This window comes from Mercurialis annua, linkage group LG1-X, assembly GCF_937616625.2.
Source record: "Mercurialis annua linkage group LG1-X, ddMerAnnu1.2, whole genome shotgun sequence".
In the NCBI taxonomy this organism is placed as follows: Eukaryota; Viridiplantae; Streptophyta; class Magnoliopsida; order Malpighiales; family Euphorbiaceae; genus Mercurialis; species Mercurialis annua.
The window spans coordinates 54,591,364-54,617,922 of NC_065570.1; the positions used below are offsets into that span (position 1 = coordinate 54,591,364).

The 26,559-nt window shown below is 30.9% G+C and overlaps 4 protein-coding genes and 1 non-coding gene across 7 annotated transcripts; 3 read left to right on the forward strand and 2 right to left on the reverse strand.

The window, feature by feature from the left end:
* The first annotated feature begins 8,692 nt into the window (after nucleotides 1-8,692).
* Nucleotides 8,693-14,251, forward strand: LOC126687716 (transcription factor TGA7). 3 transcript variants are annotated; one of them, XM_050382275.2, is made up of 9 exons: nucleotides 8,693-8,926; nucleotides 10,245-10,406; nucleotides 10,490-10,561; nucleotides 10,735-10,794; nucleotides 10,873-10,950; nucleotides 11,028-11,115; nucleotides 11,905-12,176; nucleotides 12,791-13,018; nucleotides 13,854-14,251. In XM_050382275.2, exons 2-9 carry the CDS (start codon nucleotides 10,248-10,250, stop codon nucleotides 14,004-14,006), a joined length of 1,110 nt encoding a protein of 369 aa, XP_050238232.1. In that variant the 5' UTR covers nucleotides 8,693-8,926; nucleotides 10,245-10,247; the 3' UTR covers nucleotides 14,007-14,251. The 3 variants fall into 3 exon arrangements, with proteins under 3 accessions (XP_050238232.1, XP_050238238.1, XP_050238230.1); XM_050382281.2 differs by lacking the exon at nucleotides 8,693-8,926 and adding an exon at nucleotides 8,949-9,254 and having other exon boundaries at nucleotides 11,052-11,115; XM_050382273.2 differs by lacking the exon at nucleotides 8,693-8,926 and adding an exon at nucleotides 8,950-9,254.
* A 424-nt stretch (nucleotides 14,252-14,675) lies between these two features.
* LOC126687731 (uncharacterized) lies at nucleotides 14,676-17,487 on the forward strand. Its single transcript, XM_050382290.2, has 5 exons — nucleotides 14,676-15,152; nucleotides 15,238-15,312; nucleotides 16,184-16,323; nucleotides 16,459-16,596; nucleotides 17,143-17,487. The coding sequence occupies exons 1-5, from the start codon at nucleotides 14,882-14,884 to the stop codon at nucleotides 17,350-17,352; spliced, it is 834 nt and encodes a 277-aa protein (XP_050238247.1). The 5' UTR covers nucleotides 14,676-14,881; the 3' UTR covers nucleotides 17,353-17,487.
* A 405-nt stretch (nucleotides 17,488-17,892) lies between these two features.
* Nucleotides 17,893-22,004, reverse strand: LOC126666159 (phosphopantothenate--cysteine ligase 2-like). The gene is made up of 9 exons (XM_050359149.2): nucleotides 21,689-22,004; nucleotides 21,348-21,471; nucleotides 21,206-21,250; nucleotides 20,948-21,033; nucleotides 20,451-20,503; nucleotides 20,283-20,342; nucleotides 19,981-20,082; nucleotides 19,240-19,359; nucleotides 17,893-18,463 (listed from the first exon to the last, which is right to left on the reverse strand). The coding sequence occupies exons 1-9, from the start codon at nucleotides 21,831-21,833 to the stop codon at nucleotides 18,224-18,226; spliced, it is 975 nt and encodes a 324-aa protein (XP_050215106.1). The 5' UTR covers nucleotides 21,834-22,004; the 3' UTR covers nucleotides 17,893-18,223.
* A 1,223-nt stretch (nucleotides 22,005-23,227) lies between these two features.
* On the reverse strand, nucleotides 23,228-23,299 carry TRNAW-CCA (transfer RNA tryptophan (anticodon CCA)). The gene has a single exon. It is a non-coding gene; the product is annotated as a tRNA-Trp (tRNA).
* Nucleotides 23,300-23,365: 66 nt separating this feature from the next.
* LOC126678222 (RHOMBOID-like protein 8) lies at nucleotides 23,366-26,357 on the forward strand. The gene is made up of 6 exons (XM_050373130.2): nucleotides 23,366-23,817; nucleotides 24,496-24,656; nucleotides 24,768-24,931; nucleotides 25,502-25,767; nucleotides 25,855-25,981; nucleotides 26,060-26,357. The coding sequence occupies exons 1-6, from the start codon at nucleotides 23,465-23,467 to the stop codon at nucleotides 26,180-26,182; spliced, it is 1,194 nt and encodes a 397-aa protein (XP_050229087.1). The 5' UTR covers nucleotides 23,366-23,464; the 3' UTR covers nucleotides 26,183-26,357.
* The last annotated feature ends 202 nt before the right edge of the window (nucleotides 26,358-26,559 follow it).

The window sequence follows — 26,559 nt, forward strand, 5'->3', positions numbered from 1 at the left end:
ATTAAAAATGTTCACTAAAATATTTTGATTATCAAATTATTGTTATTATAAGAAAATTAAGATGTTAGAGTGTGTAAAATATTTTTAATATAAAAGTAATATTTTTAAAAAAAATATAATCCGAAGCAACGCGAGGGTTTCGTACTAGTATATAATAAGAGTGACACCATTAAATAAAAAAATTCACTGTTGATTGTAGCTTATAAAGCAATAATAAGAAATAACTCTAGGTGGTTATAGTATTTTGGAGAGAACAAAAGGACCATGTATATGGTATTTAAAGCTTATGTTGTGATTGTAAATTATGCTAAGATTCGTGATTTAATTTGCAATTAACCCAATTCCTCTCTATTTTTGAAGGATCGCAATATACCTCACGCATCTATCACGTGAGAATATTCTGTGGCATTGAAACAATCGGTTGTGATTTTTCAGATTTTGGAATGGCATTTTGAAGACTTAAATGCCCATAAATGGAACAAAAGCATTTCCAATGGTTCATAATCTTTCATTCTTCTAACCCACCAAATTTAGCATACATTACAAATTGTACACTTTGTACCCAACACACTTGCACAATCATTCATATTTCTACACCCATTTTATGCATCTATTTAGATGCCTAGTTCTTTAAATTAATACTACTCCCTCCGTCCCACTCTAATTGACAAAATAACTAAATTACAATAACCAATACAAACTAATAAATGACATAGATAGTTACTTTTATACCCCTCTATTGATAATGGAGCTAATTAATGCTATTAGTATATTAGTCAAATTCTCATTAAATATTCACCATTTTCCCATAAAAAGTTTAAATTTAAATGAGGCTAAAGATGGAAAGTTAAAGGAAAAAATTATAGTTATGTTAGTTTTGTCAATTAGAATGGGACACCAAAAACTCCATATTTTGTCAATTAGAGTGGGACGGAGGGAGTATATGAGTAACTCAATGTTTTATGACTTCGATGAGTAAATTAGTACAATTTTATGGACGACTAAGTTTGTGAAAAAATTATTTTTTATATATAGGCCTAATGGACTAAAAATCTAAACCTTTTTCAATTTTTTATAATTTAAACCAAAACTTTTAAAATTTTGTAAGTTTAATCTAATTAAATGTCTGTGTCAATTTTAGTCAATTCGCCTCAACCGATTAATAACGCATGTCCAATCTCACGTGGCCTCTATACTGTCAAAAAACCATACTGACATTAAATTCATGAACCATAAATTGGGCTAAAACTATAAACATTTAAAGATTCAGTTGGAATAAAAGGTCAAAAATATTTAAATTTTCTGATCTATTATGCGTTGTCACGTCTGTCATATAAAATTTGACTGTATTGTGTTTTGTTACGTCTATCGTATAAAATTTGACCCACATTATTAAATCAATTGGGACGAATTAGACAAACTCACTTAGTATTGGAATAGAATTTTGAAAATTTAGAATTGTAAAAAAACTGATTTTTTTTTTGAATTTTTAGTCCATTAAGCCTTCTGTCTGTCAAACTGTCCTATTCTATTTGATAATATTAATTACACTACAAATGATTCTGTTTTAAAAGTGGTTTCAGCTTACTGAAGAAGTAATAAGGATATAACTCAATTTTAGTAATTTGGACCTTACAGTAAACATCAATGTCAAGAAAAATTGTATGATTTTTAAAATTGATAAATAATTAAGATCATATATATCCAAGCATATATGTCATTATCTTGTGCACTTTACTTGCTTCTGTGTAAAGCTATAGCTTTAGCTAATACATAAAGAAATAAACTTACTAGAAAAGAAAACACTTGGAAAAAAAAAAGTTGAATAAAAAGAACATGAAAAAGTGAAGAAGATGAGCAAATAATTGTCCAAACAAAAGATCTTTTGCAAATTGGTGTTGAAAGAAGATTCATGCTACCATTTATTATATGTTATCATACTAAATACTAGTTTAAGTTCCTTAAGTGATGGGACTTAGGAAAGAGATGCCATTAAATATAGCTCATAATAGAAAAATTTTAAAAATTATATTACTAGTGTCTGAATTTGTTTTTTTTATTATTTGAATTTTATTTTTGAAATTGGTGCTCTATTTTTTTTAAATATATCAAATAAGTGCTTTTAATTATTTCCCGATCACCAGACTACAAATAAAGTCAAAAATAAATTTAAATTTATTAATGTAGTTTATTATTTTTGATTTTATATATACAAGTCTATCATTTGCATACATCATATAAAGATAATCTTTTTTTAATACCAAATCTTTATTGTTTTTATCAGTTATAGCCAAATCTTTTAAAATCGTCAGAATTTGCCCATTTTGAAATATTCAGAACCTTTTGTAGCCTTTTTTGAATTTAACCCTAAGTTATTACATGCAAGATTAGCCTAAATGACTAGAAAAGGTTCTGAACATCTCAAAATATATAGGCTAATCCTGATGATTTTAAAAGATTTTACTATAACTGACAAAATTTGTAAAAGTTTGGTATTAAAAAAAATATTAGCCCGTATTATTAATATTTATTAGTATAATAGAGAAACTTAAGATATAAATTTTGATTTCTAATTCTTAGTACCTAGTGACTGTAAAAAGTCTAACAAGAAGCAGTTATTTGGTAAAATTTTAAAAAATTAAAACGCTAATATAAAATTAAAAAAATTCAGACATTTAAATAATTAATTTAAAAAGGTTCATACACTGATGATATATATATATATATATATATAAATGTATAAATAAATGTTTTTTAATAAAACCCAAATGTCCCACCTTTAAGGATTAATAATAATTAAAGCAAAAGCGGGTTCGCCTCTAATTTGGTTAGTGCTGCCTTTAAATAATTTCTTTACATCCATTGACATAGATTCTACTCACTCATAGAGAGTGAGAGGGATATGGAGGCTTAATTTAGTGGAAAAACTTTTCAAGAAACCTTACTTCAATAAGTACATTATCGACCCATTTTGTACTATTAAATAACTCAAGTACACTAATAGATATTCATATTTGATAAAAAGAGATTACCTTTATGGATCATATTAATTATAATTTTGGTTTTTGCTATATATTGATTCTACATGCCACACTTCAATATTGGATCTTACTAAGTTTAATTTTTTTTGTAATTGCTAGGTATAATAAATATTGACATTTAAAAGATTACTACAAATAGTTTTTAACTGGCCAACAAATTAATTATTTTGAAGGTTTATTTAATTATAATTGGTGGCCATCTTAGTGTCAATCATGTACTCAAAAGGAAGACAAGAAAATGCTAATCCATTAAGCATATACCCACTTGACAATATATCATTTCTGTTGATTTTGTTTTCTTCCTTTTCTTTAGAAACCTTATTGCTAAGCTGACAAAGCACTATATATATATATTAATTTCTATTAATAGCTTGATTAATATCGATAAAATTTGCTAGATTATAATTATAAGCACTACAAAAATATACTAACCCACATGCAGCAAAGCAATACTAATCTGAATAATTGTTGCATGCAAAAAATAATACCAGCTGTCAGTTATATATGCAAAGCCATGCAGAGCAAGAAAATCCTATTTATGATCACTTGCTTTTTAAGTTATGGAAGGAAAGTGAATACTTTCAATTATTTTCTCTTTTGCTTTCTAAAAATAGAATTTGTTGACACTACAGTCATTAAAAATATACTCCCTCCGTCCCATTTTATTTGTCCACTTTCTAATTTCATACATATTAAGAAAACTTTAATTTCTAGCAATTCTTCTCTTTGTACCCTTTTTGATTTTTGAGTTAATTTAGAATTACTATATTAAAAAAGAAGTAGTCATTAATTTTTGCATTAAAAATGTAAGATAGTCAAACATATGTATTTATAGTACACAATATTCTATAAATTATATCCATTTATATTAAGGGTAAAAGAGGAACATATGTGTATATAATACAAATGTGACAATCATTTTGGGACATACAAATATAGAATAGTGGACAAATAAAATGGGACGGAGGGAGTACTACTTCTTTTATTCTAACATAATTGTTCATTTTATTATTATCAGACAGTTTAAAAAATATAATTAATATTATAAAATACTACTTCCTTATTATACCCTTGTTGTTATAGATAATAATGAATAAATACTAATTTATTAATAAATTTTAAATAAAAATATTAGAAAAAATTAAAGATTTATTATTACTAAAAATAGGAAAAAAAATTGAAAAACTATATATAGAAAAAGTGAAAAAAAATTATTAAAACAGAAGAAATATAATTTATTAATTTTATAAAAATAAATATAATAAATATAATAAATTTTTGAAAATAGATAAAATTTTATTATTAAATTTTATATTAATAAGTATTATTTAATATTTAAATTTATAAAATAAAAAAAATTATCCATCAGTCGTCCTTCTATATTTGTGATCATTCAGTCGTCAGTCGTGTCCCTCTAAAACCAGGAAGAGGCATATATAATTGGAGAAAAAGAAGGGAATTGGAATTAGACATTTGATTAGCAAGGGATATAAAGCAGTTTGCTTTAATTTTTGTTGGTATCCAAAATGGCAATCGAATGGTTATTATATAGCCTACAATATCTGCTCTCACTTTGGAGTGTAACAAAGGAATAAGGCAAGAAGGAAGCAATAATAGGGTTAAAGTTGAAGAGTAAATTCATAAAATTTATTTTTGTATAAGCATAGTTTTCAACCATTAAAGTTAAATTAATTTTTAATTAAAAAATATATTTTTTTATTTGGTATTTAGAGAACGCCATTAGTTTTTACCGGTGTAATATCTAAATTACTGTTTTTTATATAACTATTTATATAAATCCGACCAAAAAATAAATAATTATTTTATCGGAGAATACGAATGGAATAACCTGTTCGTCTTCTCCGGCGAACTGACCCACCAAATCCCACAGTAAGTCTGTTCATCGGAAAAAACAAACGGGTATCCCGTTCGTCTTCTAAGGTTAAAAAAAATAAAAAAATATATTTTTTGAAAAATTAATAATTATTTATTTAATTATTTAAGATGTAAAAGAATTATTTTAATAATTTATTTAATTTTTGGACGGATTTTTTTCGAGCAATGGATAGGTGGCGGTGGACGGAAAAAGGTGGCGGCGTGGGTGGCGAGTAGTTTGATTTAGTTGGATGGATTAGTGATTTAGGTTCAATTTGATTGGATGGATGAATTATATTTGATTTGATTAGATGTGTGACTTTAGGTTCGGTTGGTTTGATTTTTTTTATTGATTTTAGGGGTATTTTGGTCAATTTACGGCAAAAGGGATTTAGTGCCATTAGGTAAAGTTTAAGGGGTTTAGTGGGCGATTTTAAAGTTTAGGGGTTTTTGTGATAGAGGACCTTAAGTTGGAGTGCCATGATTATTAATAGCCCAAAAAAATTATAGTTTCATCATTTAGTTAAAAATATTAAAGTTTAAGATATTATATATTTAAAAATAATTCCACAAATTTATTAAAAAATTATTATAATATACATACCAGATATATTAATAGATGTAATAGCTTAATTCATTAATTTTAATAAATATTTTTTAATTAGTTAAACTTAAAAATTAATCTAGTAAATTTATTAATTTAAATTATTTTTAACTTGTTATAAAATTGTTATAGTAGGTTAGTATAATTGTTTTATTTGATGTTGAACTAATTTATGCAACAAAAAAAAAGTAATTACTTTCACATATATTATTTAATTATAACTATTTGAAAATTGAGATTTTGTTTATCATGTTATTATGAACTTTTTCATCTCATAAATAATTAAGTTTTTCTGAAGGCATTATGCTATTTTCAATATATATTAATTATATTTTAAAAAAATATAATGTTATAATTTTTTGGTTATTATTTAATGGCTTAATTGCTTAAAAAACCCCCACCTTGCACTTTTTCTTCGTTTATACCCTGACCTTGTAAAAACACCATTTGTACCCAACTTTGGATTTTTATGTTTCATCCCTACCCAAAAGTATTAAATTGTACTTTTTTCATTTGGAAAAGAGTTTAAAACATATTTTTTTCTATTTTTAAATATACAAATAAACCCTTAAACTTAAAAAATAATCAAATACATCCAAATAATCAATTAATTTTTTTAATTTTATAAAATAATGAAAAAATAAAAAAAATTATTATTATTTTTAATTTTTTTGTCGGAAATATTTTTTAAAATAATTTAAAAAAAATTAAAAAATTAAAAAAAATTCGGAAATATTTTATTAAAAAATTAAAAAAAATCATTATTATTTTTAATTTTTTTGAAGAAATGGTATTTTTGTACTATTAATAACATTAATATCTAATTAGTATATAAGTTAAAAATGAAGGATTGTTTTAAACTCTTTTTCAAATGAAAAGAGTACAATTTAATACTTTTGGGTAGAGATGAAACATAAAAACTCAAAATTGGGTGCAAATGGTGTTATTATAAGGTTAGAGTATAAACGAAAAAAAATGCAAGATGGTTTTTTTTTAAGGAATTAAGCCTTATTTAATTTTATATTGATTAGATATTAATGATGTAGTATTATATAAATGAATCTTTTAAAGTAATATTTTATGTGTGAATAACTCTTATACCATCGTCATACATGTAATAACCGTTGTATGGTAATGAAATAATGAAAATTTTATATTTTTATATGAAGAAAACCGCCTTGCTCCTTCCTCTCGCTAGAAGATTATTTTATCTCTCTAAAATATAACCAAGTTTTTAGTTTTCTTTGGTGAAAAAGCTAAGATTTTCGGTTTTAAATCAAAAATCACAATTTTTCATTGAATGTTATGCTTTTACGGTGTTTATCTGAATAAAACTGCTCCATTCCTGAAGTTTGTGTGTATTGAATATGGTTTATGCTCGCACTCTAAATTTGTTAATTAGATCCTTACATGTTAAAGATTGTTCAGCAGCGATTGTTCAAACTTTAAATTTATATTTTTTGAATACTCAAGTTTTTTTTTGCATTTTATTAAAATATATACCAAAATACAACAAGTTAGCCTTCACTACATGGTGTAAACGGTGCTCGAACTATTTGGTTTATTTAGCGCCGTCAGAATTTCCTTCTATAATATTTTAATATTTTATTTCATTTGTAGTTTCCGTATATCAAATGCTAGGTTTAAGTTGTTATTGATATTCTTTTAATTTTATTTTAATATAATTTAACTCTTGGCAATAAAAAAAAGAATTTGATTTCATGTTATTTTTAAAAATAAAATATATTATTACATTAGCACTACATCAATAAAAATTAATAATATTATCTATTGATGTTAAAATTATTAAAAATATATTCATTTGTCACACAAAGATGAACGAATACATAACTGTAAAAAAATTGATAAAAAAAAACAAATTATTCTAACACTCGAGATGTTTATTATAATTATATTTTAATTTTTTATTGAAAATTAAATGATACAGTCTTTTATTTTTATTTCTATCAATATATTTATTCTTCTATTTATTTGGATGTTAGTCGATTTAGTCAACTAACTTAATTTTTATAATTTAATTATAATTTAATTTTCAAATGTATCTTTAATATAAGTATAAATATAAATTATATTTTTTTTTGTAAGATTTTATGACTTAATAGATTGAATTTTTTTTATATATTTATTAATGTTTTTAATTTTTTAATTTTAAAATGCAAGAGAGGATAAAAAATTAAAAAAATAAAATTGAATTTGTTGAGCCATTAGATCGTATAAAAATATAATTTTTATTTATGTTTCTATAAAAGTAAATTTACTAAATAAATAAAAATTAAGTTTTCTTAATTTAATTGATTGACATAAAAAAATTAGTATGTTAATAAAAATAAAAATAAAAGACCCATCATTTAAATTTTTAACAAAAGTCAAAATTAAATTTTAACATATGAGATGAGTGAGCTATTAATTTGCTAAAGCAATTACTACCTCCAACTCGTAAAAATAAAAAAATACTACTCCTTTGTAATATTTTTATAAAAATTGAGTAATTTAGTAATTATGGTTAATTTATTAAAATATTTTTTCAATACCTTTGTAATATTTTAGAAGTGAATGTTTAAAATCATTATATGTTTAAAATAATTTATCAATTTTTTTAAAAATAATTCTATCAAAAAAATATTTAAAAGTATTTTAATTTTATCTTTAATTATTATTAAATGTGTTATTATATTTTATAGTATAAATAAAAAATACTAATTAGTTTTTTATGTTTATCGAGGAAGGGAATAACATACTCCCTCCGTCCCAATAGAGTTGTCCACTTTGCCTTTATCATACAGTTTAAGAAAAATAATTATTATTTATGGGTTTTGTAAAATTTTACTTACTTTTCTTGTCATACCCCTATTTAATATAGGGTTCACTTGCAATTTACTTTCAAAAGACTCATTAGTGGATTTTAAATAGGGGTAATATAGAATTTTGAGTGTAAAAATTAGTTACTTTTTGAAAGTGGACAAGAGTTTTGGGACAAAAAATTTTTTCAAAGTGGACAACTCTATTGGGACGGAGGGAGTAGTAATTTTTCTTGAGGGAGACATAGGGCACGGATGTTGGAAGATGTGGGTCCATTTGGACACATACTACTACGTGGCTAAACTTATTACACAATCGGTATCTATAATCCTAATCGCCACCGCTTTTTTCACAAAGAAAAACAAAATAGTAATTAACAACCATGTATCACCAGACCCCACGTGTCACGTGAATTGTCGACGCCGGCGACTCCAGTTTCTCCGGTAATTGATGACGTCACCCAAAATTCAAAGTTCTTTAAAGATGACACAATTGAATGGTATAGTATTAGGTCGGAGTGCGCAGGTTAAAGCCCAACGGTGCGCATTTTATGTTCACTAAAAAATAATGATAAGGACGTTAACAGGTTGACTGTAGCATTCTTTTCTATCTATCTTTTTCTTTATTTCATTTTCTCGTAGTCATTTTTTGATTAATTTTAGATTCTGTTTTCCTTTTATTCAGTGTCTGTTGTGTGCGTGTCAGTGTCACTTTTATGGTTCTTCAAATCTCTCCGCTACTTAAGCAGTATTTAAATTAAACACTGAACTGAAGTTTGTATGTGTGTGGGAGTTAGTGGATTTTATTTCGTATCCAATAAGCAATCTTTGTTTAGAATTGTTTGTGAAGAAGTATGTGATATAGTTCTTTTGGCTCCATTTGGCCAAGAATTTCATTGAAGCATGTTTTAAGAGGTTAGTACAAAGACTTTGCTTCTGCTTCCTTACTTTTCTTTGTTATGGTTCGAATAGCTATTTCATTCCGCACCTATTACATAGCCCGAGTCATAGATAATTCTGAGATGATTAAAAAGGGATTCCAAATGCTGGTTTTGCTGGCGTTTTTATACTCGAGAGAAAGATTTGACCCACGAGCACATGTTGCAAGTAGAAGTTGGAGATAGTTGCAGCTTTACAGTTTTCCTTCCATTAGCAGAGGTCTCTGCGTGTATTGAAGTTTGTTGTTCCACGGTTTTACTTGTTGGTCTCAATACTGAGGCTGTCAATCTAGATATTTAATTTTGAGCAAAAGTAATGACATTTTCATATTGAATTTGAATTTCATATGGAATTTCTAACAGAAGATAAGGTGGCTTAATTATTAGTTCATTACAAATATTTAATTATTTTAAATATCTTAGTTTGCTTTTAGATAATTTATTGCGAGTCGAGGTCGCGAAAAGCAAGAACTTAAAACATATTTTGACATGGTAGTCGAATAGTGTGATTCTAGAGACAAATGGAGTGAAAAGATAGTTAGAGTTATAGACTTTATTGTTATCAAATTGGTGAGCCAAGCAGCAACTACCGCTCAATCATCTGCAATGACAGGAGGGAGTTTAAGATGGGGGTTAATTTGAAGAAGGAATAAATCTTTCCCTTAACTTTATTTGTCTTCTAACTCCTTCCTACTTCCTTGAGCCGATAATACATTTAAATTCCATGCCGGGATCTAATTTCCTGAGAAGATAGTTTTGCTTCCTTATACTTGTTTAATACTTCTCTGCTCTCACTCTATTTTGAGTGAAATTTTTTTTAGCTTCTCGTTTTCCTCTGCTGCATAACACATCGTATGTGTGATGTTCCTTGTTTTAATTTACAGATGCGAGTACTATAATAGCTCATATGATGATGAAGCTTTATCAATATTATCATTTTTCACTCTTTTCTATTATTGACTATTAGAGTATGAGCTTTTCATCTACTCAACTTTCTGCTGTGCGAGGAATGGGAATTTACGAGCCATTCCACCAGATCAACTCTTGGGGAGACACCTTTAGAGCAGATGGTACCTTACATGTCGATGCATCCACAAATCTGCCTGTAGATACTGGCCTAGACGACAAGGTACTAATGCATTGTGTTCAAACTTTTTAGTGACAAAAGAGTTTGAAGATCATAACTGACCTTTTCTGATTTACAACCTGCAGGCCGAGTATGGTTCTCAAGAATCAGTTGAACCTTCCAGAAGTGATCAAGAATCAAACAGACCAGTTGATAAGGTTATGATAATGCACCTCTCTCTCTCTCTCTCTTTCTCTTATTGCAAACTGTTTTTGTTTTCCTCAAAACATATATTCCTTCCCCTTCATGAGAAAAAAATACTAATAATGGGCAAAAGTTAGCATTGTAATGATTACTGCTAGTTATCTGAATGCACATCATCTCTCTTCAGATACAGAGACGCCTGGCACAAAACCGTGAAGCTGCTCGCAAAAGCCGCTTGCGGAAGAAGGTAACTTTTTATGCATTCTCGTGCAAGATGAGCTGCTGGAGTACCAATATAAAGGCTAATAATTTTACTGTGATTTAGGCCTATGTTCAACAACTTGAATCTAGCCGTTTGAAGTTGGTCCAATTGGAGCAGGAACTTGATAGAACCAGGCAACAAGTAAGATGAATATCCTTTAGGTCTCTTTTCTTATTAACTGGGTTTTACCTCTTATCGAAGTGATTTTTCTGTTGTAGCTATCAGTAAATGTCTTACTGCAGGGTATATACATAAGCAGTGCTGCAGATCCTGGTCATTTAGGACTGCCTGGAACTCTTAATTCAGGTTATGCAATCTCATGTGCTCGAGACATGGTTTTGTATTTACTTTCTAATTTCTTGCATCCACCATGTAGAATGAGACCTTACAGTCATTTAAGTGGAGTTTAATATGTTTCATTATAAATTTGTTTCCCTTAGGATAACGCCTGATTAAATTTCTTACAATAACAGCTGATAAAATCTCTTACAATAACAACTCAAAAAACTTCTATTCATTTTCATCTTTGACTGATAAAATAGAACTTTTAGAGTGTTAGAAGTAGATAAGAATAGCATTTTGCATATAAACACGATACAGCTTCCATGAGATTGGGACTGTGTTTCATCTTGTACTTTTATCTTTGAGGTGAATATTTTGCTATGCTGGCACTTGAAAAAAAAAATCAGTGGGGGGAGGAAGGTTAGGAAAGGGGTGTCCATAAGCCATAACTCAGAACCGTAGAATCAACATGATGTTTGTCGGTTACTTTCCATCTTATCTTTTTAACTAGTACAGTACATCAATGTTATAGTGTTTAGAACACCACCACTTGCCAATGAGGTCCATCCTTTTTGTTTAATTTCTTGTATTAAATGAAAATAATCATTTTAGTCAGGAACTGCTATAACATGTCTGGTATTTAATAATATTTCTAGTACATATTCAGGTTGACAGAAAAGATCTACTCTTTCATGGAGAATTCATCCCTGAATACTTTATTGATTTTTTCCTATTTATTTTCATATTTTCATGCATCACATTTTCTTATTCTTGTTTTGTTCCATAAAATGGTTATCTTTCTGATTGTTGCAGGAATCACTACATTTGAAATGGAATATGCACACTGGCTGGAAGAGCAACATAGACATGTTTCTGAACTTAGGAGTGCCTTGCAAGCTCATATCACTGACATAGAGCTAAGGATACTAGTAGAAAATGGCTTGAACCACTATAACAACCTTTTTCGCATGAAAGCAGATGCTGCAAAGGCTGATGTCTTCTATTTGGTTTCTGGAAAATGGAGAACATCAGTGGAACGGTTTTTCCAATGGATTGGTGGGTTCCGCCCATCAGAGCTTCTAAATGTAAGGCCTAGTTCTTTTTGCGTTTTTGTCGGACAATATTATATTTATGTGCATTCATGTCATAATATTACTAGGTATTTGCTTGTTCTTTTCGCTTATTAAAGGTAACTAACAAAGAAAACAATTATATATAAAAAAAACTTACAATGTAAACAGTGAGTCAATTTCTGTGGGAGGCTCATATTCAACTGCTCTACAAGACTCTATGCATTGCACATGGATTCATATTGATGTGGACATGTCGCGGGAGAAAAAGAAATAATTTTGTGCTTCTTGGCGACCTCCTTTGGATTTATGTGAGGATCCATTCTTGATGCAGCCATATTGCTTGCTCCTCAACATCCCATAAAGTGACCAAGTTTATAACTGCATACTGTGTGTGATAGTCAGTAAATATCGGGCTATAAAAAAATGTTTTCTGATTTGAAACTGTTGAAAGGTGTCCGAGAATACCTTAGATTGGTTTCACTTTTCAGATGTTGCATCAAGTACTTTCTGTGTGTGTCCTGCGATGCCATTGCTGACCTTTTTCCTCCTGAATTTTAATCCCATGACTTACGGAAATCATGCATGAGTCTTAGACTACCATTCTGAAGACTTTATCACCTATGCAGGTTCTGATGTCACATCTTGAGCCCTTGACGGATCAGCAACTTGTGGATGTCTGCAACCTTCGGCAATGTTCTCAGCAAGCTGAAGATGCCCTCTCTCAGGGAATTGATAAACTTCAGCAAACTCTGACCCAGAGCATGGCAGCAGATCTAAGTATTCCAGGAAGTTACCGGATTGAGATGGCTGCTGCTGTAGAAAAATTGGAAGCACTCGAGGGCTTTGTGAACCAGGTGAATATCATGTGTTAAATTGTTGTGAACTTGACTTCATATTTTTCATTTCATCATGAGTTCCTTCCTTAGATGGTTTGGCTTCTGATCCTCTTTAAAGTAATGAGATGGATCTTATTGGAATTGAATTCTTCATCCAAATTGGATTATGATCGTTGTGTTCGAGATAATGCTATTGTTGGAAAATTGAAGGGAATTTCTTAGGAATTGAAGAATTTCTTAGGAATTCTTAAAGATCCATCATTGTATGGATCTTGGGTGAGTTATGAGTAAAATTGAAGGGAATCCCAAAGAAAGCAACCCCTTAATGAGTTGTTTTCAGCACTAGATATGTGCTGAGTATTTTAGTTACAATTTCTTTCCTCCGAGTGGTTTTACATTTCATCAAACCTTCTCATGTATTGACTGCATGTTCAAAATGCTGATGCAGAAAATGATAAATAGTGTAATATCATTTTAAAAATTAGCATCCATTTTTAGGTTAGGAAACGAGCTTAAGTATGTAAGAATCTCTCATCTGTGCTTGAGATGAGTTACTTGTTTTAATTAGGGAGATGTGCAAATTTTAGGTTTTGCGGCCTCTGCTCTTTCTACCTATGTGCACGGAATGGAGAAATGCTGAAACAGAAATTGCAAAACCATATTTCTTACAAGAATATGTTATGATTATAAAGTTTTGGAGCTTCAGAAGCGTAGCTTAAGGGCTGCTCTTAGAAGTTAGGACCATTTGAACATCACAGAAATAGTAGCAGTTGCATCACATTCTTCTGAAAGATTTCCAGTTTAGAAATGAGATTGATTAACAACGCACTTTTCACACCCTTTTCTGAAACAGGCGGATCATCTTCGGCAACAAACGTTACAGCATTTGTCTCGGATCCTAACAACACGTCAAGCAGCTCGAGGCTTACTTGCGTTGGGAGAATACTTTCACCGACTTCGTGCTCTAAGTTCACTATGGGCTGCTCGACCTCGTGAATCTGCTTAGACAACAGAATTTTCCTTAGAAAATGGTAAAACCGCCATGTCTAGGTCGATATACCAGTAGCATTCTTGCCGCTCCTGCAAAATGATGGAATTTTTGGTGTATTTATATTCTATTTCTCTCTTTTAATTTGTCTTAAGATTTTCCATATATTTTAGGAGCTTCTCAAATTAGAAAAGGTGTAAATATGAACCATAATGATGTGTGTAAGAAGCAAGAATTAGGTTATGAAGTTGATGTTTAATGCAGGGTGTACAGCCATCTTATGTTAGAAGAATTAGTTTAAATGCAGACTATATATGGTAATTATTTAGACTTATATTATAATTTGTTATTTAAAAAGTTACTAATACTGATAATAATATGTTATTTTTTAATTCAAATATTTTATATTGTTAAACTACAAATTTATAATTTATTCTTGTATAATAGTCCTACAATGTGTATAAATATATTCCTTCTCAATTTTTAGAATTAAATATGAATTAAAAGAATATTTAAAAGTTTATTGAAATTAACAATTTTAAAAATTTGAATTTTTGGATGGCCTTTTTAATATTATGAGTTACTTTAATATACAGTACAGTAACTTTTTTAATTTGGCGGGTAAAAACTGAAATTAAATGAAACAGAAATTTATAATTATAAGGTCTTAAAAACGGCCAACTGCCAGGAAGCTTAAAATCCGTCCACAAAATTCCCAATCAAAAAATTTAAAACAGATTCGATTCCAGTGGTTCATTATAAATCAAGAACTATTCACTTCCGTCACGCCTTCAACATTCACATTCAAATCGATTAATCAACCAACCCTTTAAAGTAATAGGAACCCTAATCATTCATTTCTCTCTGTTTTTCCAGTCAATTAAAGAGGGAAAATGAGTAATTTGAGAACAATTATTAGGCCCCACACTGTGTTCACCTCGTTCATGTGTTGCAGCAGCCGCTGCCACCAATCTCGATGCAGAGTTAGGGTTTCGCTTAGGAACCACCGTGATTATAAGACGACGCCGTTATCATTCTCTCCTTGGCTCAATGGAAATAGTAATAATAACAGTGACACGCCATGGTTTCGCGCTAGTCAAAGGAGAACTGCCGTTAGGGCCGCTAAAAATTGGACTGATCAGAAATCTCCTTATGACACTCTCGGTAAGTCGTTTGATTGTTTTTTTTTTTAATTTGTTATGTTAGTTGTTTTTCGATTTGATTAAGGAAATTAGACATTGAAATGCAGAGTTGGAAAGGGGTGCAGATGAAGAGCAGATTAAGGTTGCTTACAGACGCTTGGCCAAATTTTATCATCCTGATGGTTAGTTACTTACTAATTAATAATTCACCTTTTTTTTCACATACGTTAGTAGTATTTTCAGTTTGACATTTGGGCACCATAGTCTCAAAACAGCTTGTTAATTTGATAAGTATAATTTAAGAAACTGTAGTTTTTAGTTAGAATGATTTATTTTTATTATGATACTTCTAATTAATGTTAAGTTATCTTTTTGGATAAGGGTACATTAAGAAACTAACAAGTAATGATAGTTTTAAGTATAAATGCGGCCTATATTTGGCACGTACAGAAAATAAAAAGTGGTTCTATTAATGTGAAATTGAGGGAGTACTTCCCTGTTCATCAATTAGCTTGATGCTGATTGCTCATTATATCATTTTGATATCAAACTAGGTAAGGATCCTATGATCTCTTATGGTCTTCTTTCACCTTCTTGAATTTCTACTAGTTCAAATGCTATTGAATGCCATAAAATATCAAGGTAACTCTTGTTCCATTTACTTTGATTGTGTTACCTTTTTGATGGTACACTGCTGTGTATTTTTAACTCTATCTTCTTATAGTGTATGTATGAAATCTTTTGATAATTTTTTTAAGAGGGCAGTCATGTTTCGCAGATTCATATCAAGCATCTTTTGGAGTCATGACATTGTTGAATGTGTTAGAGTAAAAGTGTATTTTTTGTTTCCTGTGGATGTTATTATAGTGCATCATATTGATTCTTGTTATTTCATGTTCATATGATTCTATAATCTATCCAGTAGTGAGATTAAGGGTTATTTCGCAACATAACTTTTTTAGTTTGTTGCACTTGGTGTTTGCTTGGACATGTCTATTTAACAACTTGGAAGATAACAGAACTCATCCTTTTATTTTTTTTTCCTTTATAAAGTATACGATGGTAGAGGTACCCTTGAGGAAGGGGAAACTTCTGAAGCTAGATTCATCAAGATACAAGCCGCATATGAATTGCTTATGGATGATGATAAACGCAGACAGTATGATATGGATCACAGGGTCAATCCTATGAAGGTAAAGAAGTTAAAATGATAAAAAAAAAAAATAGAAATCCTCTTTAGCTGCTTTACGTAAAATGCTTATTTTTTCACTTTTTGTCTTATGGTAAGTCCCAATTTATAAGAATGCGTGTTTGTATTCATATTCCAGGCCTCACAAGCATGGATGGAGTGGCTTATTAAGAAGCGAAAAGCTTTTGATCAACGAGGTGATATGGCTATTGCTGCTTGGGCTGAGCAGCAGCAGCTTGAGATGAATCTTCGTGTTCGCCGTCTTACTCGTTCAAAGGTATCATTTATCATCATCTCAATATTGCTTTAACATAGTTTGTCAATTTTGTAGCAAAGAGAGAAATCTTGTGCATATCATGGAATTGTTTTCATGATAAGTGGGTTAGAGTACAAGTACTTTTTTCTGTGGAGAAAATCTAGTACGGCCATAAAAGTATACTTCTTCGAAAATCGAAATAGCATTTTTCAATATGAATTGTATCTTCTGATATTGTTTGAGTCTTTGACCACAACCTTTAGCTATTAAATATGCTATTAACAACTTCAGTAAAGCTTCTTTTCCAATTCCTAATTGGCCGACTATGTTGAATTAAAACTTCTCAAGCCCTATATATTGGTATTTCATTTCTGGAATGGGGACGCTTATGAAACTCTTAAACTCAATATTGAAAACCCATTTTTGTTAAAAATATCATATCTTCGTTTCCTTTTTGGCGTTTTCTGTTTGGTGAATGCATAGTTGGTTGATGAAAAGTGGAATATTGAACTTTTGTGATATAGCTTTTCAGTTTTTAGGTATCAAAATATTGTTTTGGGAATATAGGTTGACCCTGAAGAAGAGAGAAAACTCCTGGCAAAAGAGAGAAAAGCATCAATGGAGTACTTTAATAGTACACTTAAGCGACATACACTAGTCTTAAAGAAAAGAGACTTGATGAGAAAGAAAGCAGAGGAAGACAAGAAAAAGATTATTACTCAGCTTTTGGCTGCGGAGGGGCTCGAGCTGGATAATGATGACGAAGAAACTATGTAGAGAAACAGTTTAGCTCATTACTCTCTTGTACATCATACAACATTTCAGAATGAAATGCATATTCTATTTGTAGAATGGTAAAGTGTACATATGACTAATTGTTAAGGAATTAATGAGGATTGCCATTAAGAACCAGCAGACGACTTCTTTAGCCAGACTTCAAAAATTTGATGCACAGAGGCAAATGAAAAATCCTTACATAAACTTTGTCGTCACATAGATTTAGTGATATTTCACCATATTATTAATACAACGGTAATAACATAGTTAAGTTAACAAATAAATTCCACATATTGAATGATGCGTGCAAATGACAATGGAGGGCATTGTCTATTTAAAAATTTAGAGAAAGAATTAAGAGGAAATAAATAAACAGCCCTACATATAAAAATGAACTTAGTCCAACCATATAGGATCGTAGATTAAAATCACGGATCAACGGAAACTACCCGAGTTCTAATTAAATTAACTACATACGTGTCAAATTATAAAGAGAAAGCTTATAATCATACATAATGAACTGAATATGATCAATGCATGTGAAACAAAGAACCAAAAAAAATCCGATTCAAGGTTTTCAATCAATAAAAGACAGACATCCATTAAAGTTATGGGAAACATTCAACAGTCTCTCCATACTGATAACGTAGCTAGTAAGCTAGATGGATTACGACTATATTTCCCTTTGTTCCATTCTGAAAGTTTGCTTACATGATACAAAATGGTTTATATGCTCTATAATTTAAGAAAGGTTTCTTAATTCACCATAAAAACAAGAGGCAAAAATGATTTATAACAACATCTGTTACAATTTTGCAAGTTTGAAGATAATTGCAATATATGTCACGTATATGATGCTGATAGTCTGTAATCACATGTGAGAGTCCTTGACGTAAGCTGAATGCTTTGCTATAAGTAGTTCAATCAGAGGCTTTTCCACGTCGGAACCAGGCTGAGTCTTGTCACGACGGACTGGAATATTTTGTTCAGCTGTGACGACTGTCACCTCCTCTTTCCGAGTCATTAGTTCATTTGCAACAACCATATGCATCTTGTACTTTCTAAGAGCCGTTTCTGCCTTCTCTAAAAGAATCTTTGAATCTGTCTCGAGCTGTTGCACCATGTAGGTTACAGAATTAAGAGAAATTGAAATCGAAGTTAAAAAAAAACAAAAGAAAGGGGATAAAAAAATCAAATTGTCTAGTGAAGAACCTTCCCATGCGGGAGGAGAGCGAAACACAACAGAGATATATCTTAATGAAATTCAATCTTTAATGGATATTTAACAAATTTCAGTTTGGTCGGTTTCGGTCAATTCCAGAACAAACTGGCCAATGCACAGCCCTAGGTGTATGCAGTTTTCTCTATAATTAAGGTAACATTTGTTGTCCACGTACTATGTTTCACAGAAATGGAAATGCTAAAAGAAAAAACGCTGAAATAATTTTCGTAAACAAAAGTAGACTATAAATATTATGTTTTGGAGCTTCATAAGAGTTTCTGAAAATGAAAACAAAATGCATAAACGTAAGACTCTGAAAAATTTCCGTACAATACAGCCCACATGGAGAAACTGTAATAAGCCCTTATCCTTCTATTAACACATGCTGGGAAAAACAAAAGGTCATATTCTCTAAGACCGTCGTGAATTATATGATCCTTAATTGAACTACAAAAAAGAATGAATGAAAAGATTGGAAATTTAAATTTTGTTCAGTACCAGATTCCCCACAAATAAATACTAATTAATATGCCATTTATGTTCTAAACAGGAGGAAACACTTGTAATCTAAGTTATCTAACAAAACTTCTTTCAGCCAATTGTCAGCTAAAGGCTCTTAAAATTTCCAACACCACATACAAGGATAGGGTGATTCAACATCTAACCTTGAATGATATGCAGAAGGCTAAAGGAGCCCATTCTTTCCTCAACACTAAGAGCATTTTTGGCACTTGCACAAGTCGCATGTCCAATGGACCAGAGGCTGATTGAATTTTATGCTCTGCCTACAAAAATTGCAAGGCTATTAGAATCAACGAAAGAGTGAACAATAAGCTATTTCATTTTTCAAATAAAAATCCAGTAAACAATCTATTGCCGATTTTTAACCCAATTAGCAGAAGAAAGCCGTTCCAAGGCATAGACACAGACTGCAACGCTAATCAAGCTCATGCATAACAAATTATTACCCAACCAAAGAAAAAGGACAATCTTAATTTTCTAAATGTTAATTAAATAGATGTTCCAGGGTATTTACAAGCCAAGTTTAATTGAACTTTCTCATTTTCACTTGTTTTTGAAGACAAAAATATCAGGAAGGTGTTAAGAATGCTGGTTGAATATCATCAGTATCCTTCTTAATAGTTATATGTGGTGCACAATGTTAGACAGAAGAACCGAGTCAAACTATTTGGAAATTACTTCCTGCATAACCTTTTATATTTTTCTTTTGCTTTTAACTTCTAAGTAAGGTTACTCCTTTTCTATCAGAAAGGTGAACATAAACCAATTGATATGTAAACACAACCAACGAGAAGCATCTAAAACACACAGGAGACTACGGTTTTATGGGACCAAATGCATAGCAAAAGTAAATGAAAAAAGTCATCAACATGTTTAGCCCTTACCATGTCCTTCCAAGGTACATAAAAATCGGACACTGCAGCAGCAAGATAAAACATACAATGCCGACCACGATTATTCATTGATATTGCAATCATTTGTAAAATCTGCAAACAATATCAGAAATTTATCAATGTAGAAGACAGGAAAACATTCTGTTAGAATAGTCTGCCACACAAGAGAAAACAGGTAAAAAGGAGGAGTAAAGAACTTGTGTCATTATCTGAAAACTGAATAGCTGAACTGAGAATCAGCGGCTTAGAGCACATCATCTATTAAAAAAAATTAGGAGTTGATTAAAATTAACCTGAAGATATTCAAATGTGGTTGTAAAAGGAAGCTTTAACAAGTGACCTCCTGCCACAGCCTGCAATAGATGTATAAAAGGAATATGACTGCGGTTATATTAACCTTAATTTTCCGGGTACATCATATAATCCAAGACACTAATATAATAAGTTTTAATAGTTCATACAGCATGATGATCATTAATGGCTCTCTTCACTGCCTCGGAATATGATTGACGCACTGAAATATAACATAAAAATCGGTCACGCAACTGGAACAATGAGATTCTTAATGTGCTATTTAATTCATATGAATTAATTTTCATGACAATTTAATGCTGCAATTATCTCCGAAAGAAATATTCCAATATTACCCTACTAACTCGGCACTTTTCTTCCCATCAGTAATAAAAAACACAGAAACATTCTACTAATTTAACGATAATCTCCACAAACCATCTTTAAGAAAAAAATTATATAAAACAAGACATGGTTTAGCAGTGAAAGAGCATGATGTCATCATAAGAAATTGAGCCACATATTTCAAGCTACTGATAATAGCAATATCATAGAACAAGCATTTGTGATAAAAAATGACTCTCACATCAAAACTAATCTTTTAGAAAGCAATATCATTGATGCATGAAGAGATTTTACTCGAAGCAAATAGAAATTATTGACTGACCTTGAACATCTAAGCCATCAGTGGAGTCGAAACACTCAAGAAGTGGATCTTCAGGAAGAAATCGGCAATATGGCTGGCAACTTCCCCTAAATTATAAAAAAATAATTTATCCTCAACGCATATTAGATCTCGATTTCATTTCTGACAATACATCTTAAACTTTGTGTAGGATACATTAGCACATGTCTACGCTCTGCAATCAACATATCATAGGACCTAATGACAATATTGTAAAATCTCGAAAAGATAGAAAGCAACCTCCTATGTAAGAATATCACTGCATATCCAGCCTTGACAAAGTACCTGCAATAATTTATTTTTAAAAAAAATCCAATCCATCTGCAGCTGAAAAGCAAATCAAAAGAACAACTCTCTATCTCATAAGTAATGAAGCACTTACTCAGTAGATGTGGCTCCTCTATGGCCTGAACTGAAATTATCAATATAACGAACGCATCGCTGTTCCAAGGGAACTGTGGTGCCACCAGATGTCACACACACAATTCTTCTAGCTCGTCCATCATCTACATTTACACCATCAGAACATCAAACCCATTTGAATTGACTACTTATAAAATCATATCACTTTTTACATGAATTCATTTATTCCAAAATGCCTTTTTTTTAATACTAATTCGAAAGCATTGGAACTGATCAACTGTGAACTTCAAACTGAGTAGAATTCTAGCATCTTTAGACATGGCCATATGATATAGAAGCAAAATGCTAGGTGATGATTACCTGGTGGTGAAGAATTGAGCTGAATGAAATTCTTCAATTTGTTGGAAATAGCAGCACTGTCTTTCAAAGGAGGAGCTGAGTCAAAAAAAGATTTGATTTCAGCTTCCAGATTGCTTTCAATTACTGACCCATTTGATGAATCCATTTCAAAACCCTAAAACATTTCCAAATTTGAAACCAACTCAAGAGGTTCAAAAATTTACTATAATTTACTTTATGATTTTTGGGGAAATTTTTATCTAGACCCGATCCATGAATTTTTCATACACCTATCCAATGAGGTGTTAGAAAATCAAACACAATTTTCTCTTTCTTTTCATTATTTTCTCTTTATTCTCATTTCTCTAACACCTAATTGGATGGGTTCATAAATTTTTCATAAACCGGGTTTAGGTAAGAACTTTTCATGGTTTTTGTTAGGATGATGGATTTTAAAGATTGCGATTTGTCATCTATATATATTTTTTATTTTTTTGATAATTGAAAAGGAGTGCTTCTGAAAGTAATTGAACTGAGGATGCTGAATTTTGCGGTATACCATTTGAGTTAGAGCCGTTTGATTTGTCAACTATAAATTGCCACAATCACATAAACGAGATTTAATGATTTACTTACCAAAACTGAAATTCCATGTCAACAAATGAATTTGATAATTTATTAACTATATTAAAAAAATTAGATATCCAGGAAAATATAGAAAAATATAGTTGCTTGAAGCAAGGAGATATTAAATGTAATCGAGTTAATAATGTGCCGGTCTGTTGGTTGAATTTGATGCCTAATCTTATCAGTTACCCTTCAATTATACTGTCGTACTATATATTGATTTAGTTGTTGCAGTGTAAAGTTGTTTGATTTATTAAATAATAAATATGTATGGCATTCATTTATCAACATTTTTGTTGGAAAGGACTATTAATTGGCAATTCGACACTATTTATTTTAGGCCTAATCACTCAAAAACCCCTCACCTTTAGACTTTTTTTCAATTCCACCCCGACGTTGAAAAATTGTCAATTTTACCCACTTTTGAATTTTCCGTTTTCAATTGTACCCCGATTTTTTAATTTTTGTTAATTTTTTTACTTAAATGATGAAATCATTCAATTAACTAAGTCTAAAAATGAAATTAAATTTTTTTTCTTCAAAAAAATACAAATAAGTCCTTTATTATTAAAAACTAACTAAAAACCATAATCAAATTAACACTATTTTAAATTCTTAATTAATTTAACTAAATTTAAATAAATTTTAAAAACATACAATTAATATATGCTAGACATGGAGGATGTTTTTAAATTTTTTTCAAGTAAAAAAAACGTTAATTTAATATTTCAGGATACAATTGAAACACAAAAATGCAAAATAGGGTAAAATTGACAAATTTTCAACGTCAGGGTATAATTGAAAAGGGGCTAAAAGGTCGGGGTTTTTTAAGACATTAGGCCTTTATTTTACTACTATTTTTATACAACTTTTGTGATATTTTTCAGAAATGAAATAAGCAAAAAAATGGAAAAAAATTAAAACAATGTAGATTGAACCTGACGTGAATCGAACACGCAACCTTCTGATCTGGAGTCAGACGCGCTACCATTGCGCCACAGATCCACATGTCTAATGTACATCAATTAAAGATAAATATAGGGGTATGAACATGTTTCCCGCCAAATACAATTTTAAGGAATACAGCTGTACCGTCTCTCCCAAACAAAATACGCACACGCTGAGACGATCACTCTTTCACTTCACTCCCTCTCTTTCAAAACCCTAACAATGGAGGATGTAGTTGAAGAAACCCCCAAACTGGACGCCAAGATCGAATTAGTGGATCAAAACGACAAGAACAAGACTGTGACCACATTTTCTTCGTTGGCTGATTTCACTGAATCATCACTTCAAATTTTAGATCACAAGACTCCGTTCTTCAAATCACGATCTCGTCGGAGGAGGACAGATACTTGGATCATTTCCATCTTCGTTATCTTCCACTTGATTGCATTCATCGCCACGATGATCGTCAACGATTGCAGTACTAACTCTCACGGCGACTGCGCTATCAAATCGCTTGGCAGAATGTCCTTTCAGCCCCTCTCTGAAAATCCCTTCCTCGGTCCCTCTGCTTCCACGTCAGCTTCCCTAATCCTACTGCTCCTCTAACTGCTCTACTTTTTTATTATAGTAATTATGAATTTATGATCTTCGATTTCTTGCTATGCTCTTTTTTCATCTGTTAATTAATTCTTACCGTAATGTTTTTGATTTGATTGTGATGAATGAAAAAAAAAAATGATGCGAATAGTTTTATCATTTGTTCCTTGCGATGTTTTTGCTTAAACTGGCTGTTTGAAAATCTGAAAAGAGACAAAAATGGATTGGACTTGATTCTGTTTAGCGATTTACAGTGTTCTTCTGAAAGCTTATATGGTTGCTAGAATTAACTTCTTTCAGCATGAAAACCAAGGAATTTTGGATAAAACTTAAATCAAACATGCTACATGCATGTGGCATGATTTTGAAAGAACTCAATTCAATTCTTACACATGATTTATTCCAAACATTGCCTAAGAGAGTATTGCTTTTGGTTGTAATCATGCTATGTATTGGTTTGTACAGCAACATTTCAATGATTATGGAGATGTTCCCTTGCACTTGCAGTAAAGGTCTTAACGATTGTAATTGGATTTGAGGCCTAGGTTTTTCTTGTGTCTTGCGGTCCAATGAACCATTGTTTAGGAAATAAAAATCCAAAAATACAAGAGCTTGTGTGGTATTATACATTGTTCGGTTTCTTATGTTTTCTGCAGGTTTGATAAGATGGGGGCAATTCGAAAAACTTTGCTGATCGAACATCGAACTTGGCATTTATTCTCATGTCCATGGTTGCATGCTGGGCTCATTCACCTTATCATCAACCTCATATGTGTTATCTTCTTAGGAATTTACCTAGAACAAGAGTTTGGACCACGTAAGAATGTCGATTTGTAATTTCTATGGATATGCAAGGTTATTGACATAAAGTTCATATTATCTCTGAGTCACTTTCTTTTCCGACCTTTTCTTTGTTTCTGCTGTTCAGTAAGGGTTGGGATAATCTACACAGTTTCTGCCTTTTTTGGCACCTTGGTGACTGCACTTTTTGTTCGAGATAGCCCAGTAGTTAGTTCCTCTGGTGCTCAGTTTGGCTTACTCGGTGCTACACTTTCTGCACTTATAAGGAACTGGAAACTTTACACTAATAAGGTCCTGAACATGAATCTTTTCTTACTCCTGAGTTGTTCTGTCAGTATTACATTTATTGAGTAGCTAAGAAGCACGGAAACTTCGATAAAGTTGCGTTTTCCGTTTCGGAAACGTTTCGGAAACCGGAAACTCTTGGACACCCGTACGAAACGTTTCGGGCCGTTTCTGTAAATAATAAAAATTAAAATTTGTAAAAAATTTAAAATTATTACCCACAAATAAAAAAATCTAACTAGTTACCCATAAATTTTACATTCGCATTGCCCACAATACAACAAATATACTTATTTGTGTTGAATTGTATTATATTTTTTATATATTTATAAAATTTTAAATATTTAGTACATTAAATTGAATTATTTTGTTAATTATCATAAATATTTAAATAATATTTTTATAAATATATCCCTAAATTTTTGTTATTTACACGTTTCCCCCACGTTTCGTGTCCTTCATTTTGAAAAACTTTCGTTTCCCCGTGTCCGTTTCGTATCGTTTCCGTTTCCCGTTTCCGTTTCCGTGCTACTTAGTTGAGTAGCTTATAGTTTCTCTCCTGTTGCTTCATTGCAGACTGCAGCTGTGCTGATACTTCTTGTTGTCTTTGTGTGCAATTTCCTACTTGGGTTGCTACCATTTGTGGACAACTTTTCAAACATTGGAGGTCTTATATCAGGATTTCTACTTGGATTTGTTCTGCTGTTCACTCCTCAGCTCAGGCAAGCGGCACAAAAGAAATCTGGACTTTATGAATACGGCTTAAAAAGTGTCCTTACGTGGAAACAGAAGCTGGACAGGCCTATACTGAGGAGTGTTTCTCTTCTCCTTTTCACTTTGCTGTGAGTTCTTCATTGTATTAGAATGTGTCTTCCGTTGCTCATCAGTTTCGTCTATTATAATACTAATACGAGCTTGTATATGTGCAGATTCTTTGGATTTCTTGCAGCAGCACTCCAGGGCATCAATATAAGCAAGTATTGCAAGCGGTGTGGGTATTTTGACTGCATCCCATCCAAAAGTTGGAGTTGCAATGACGTGACAACTTCTTGTGAGGTATGGTATTTAAATTTGATGTGGTTGATAGAATTTAATGTATGATAATGTGATAGAATATGAAATGTTAAAATGCAGACAATGTCAAGTGATACAGAGCTGACTCTGACTTGCATGGAAAATGGCAACTTCAAGGTTTTAACCTTCAGAAACATTTCGCAAGCTAGGATAAGGGACTTGTGCACTCTTATTTGCTCCTGAAACTTGTAATCTGGTAATAACTTTCGAGACCTGTAGACATTTTTTGACTCCCATATAGATTTTGTAGAAAGAAATATAGCAATTGTACAGCATATGTTGTTACAACTTACAAGCTTGTGGACTTAGCTAAAAATCTATTGCCATTAAATATATATATTAGCACTTTTTTTTTTTGAAGAAATTAGCACCTTCAATAATGCACTTCCGTTGAGTTCTCATGCTATTTATTCAGAAATGTGCGTCTTGAAGTCGTATTTTGAAATCAACACCTGAATTCGCTCAATTTAAAGTAATTAATTGATTATTATATTCACATAAATCTTTTCTTTCTTATTTATAATATATGATTGTGTGATACCATATTTATAAAACTAATT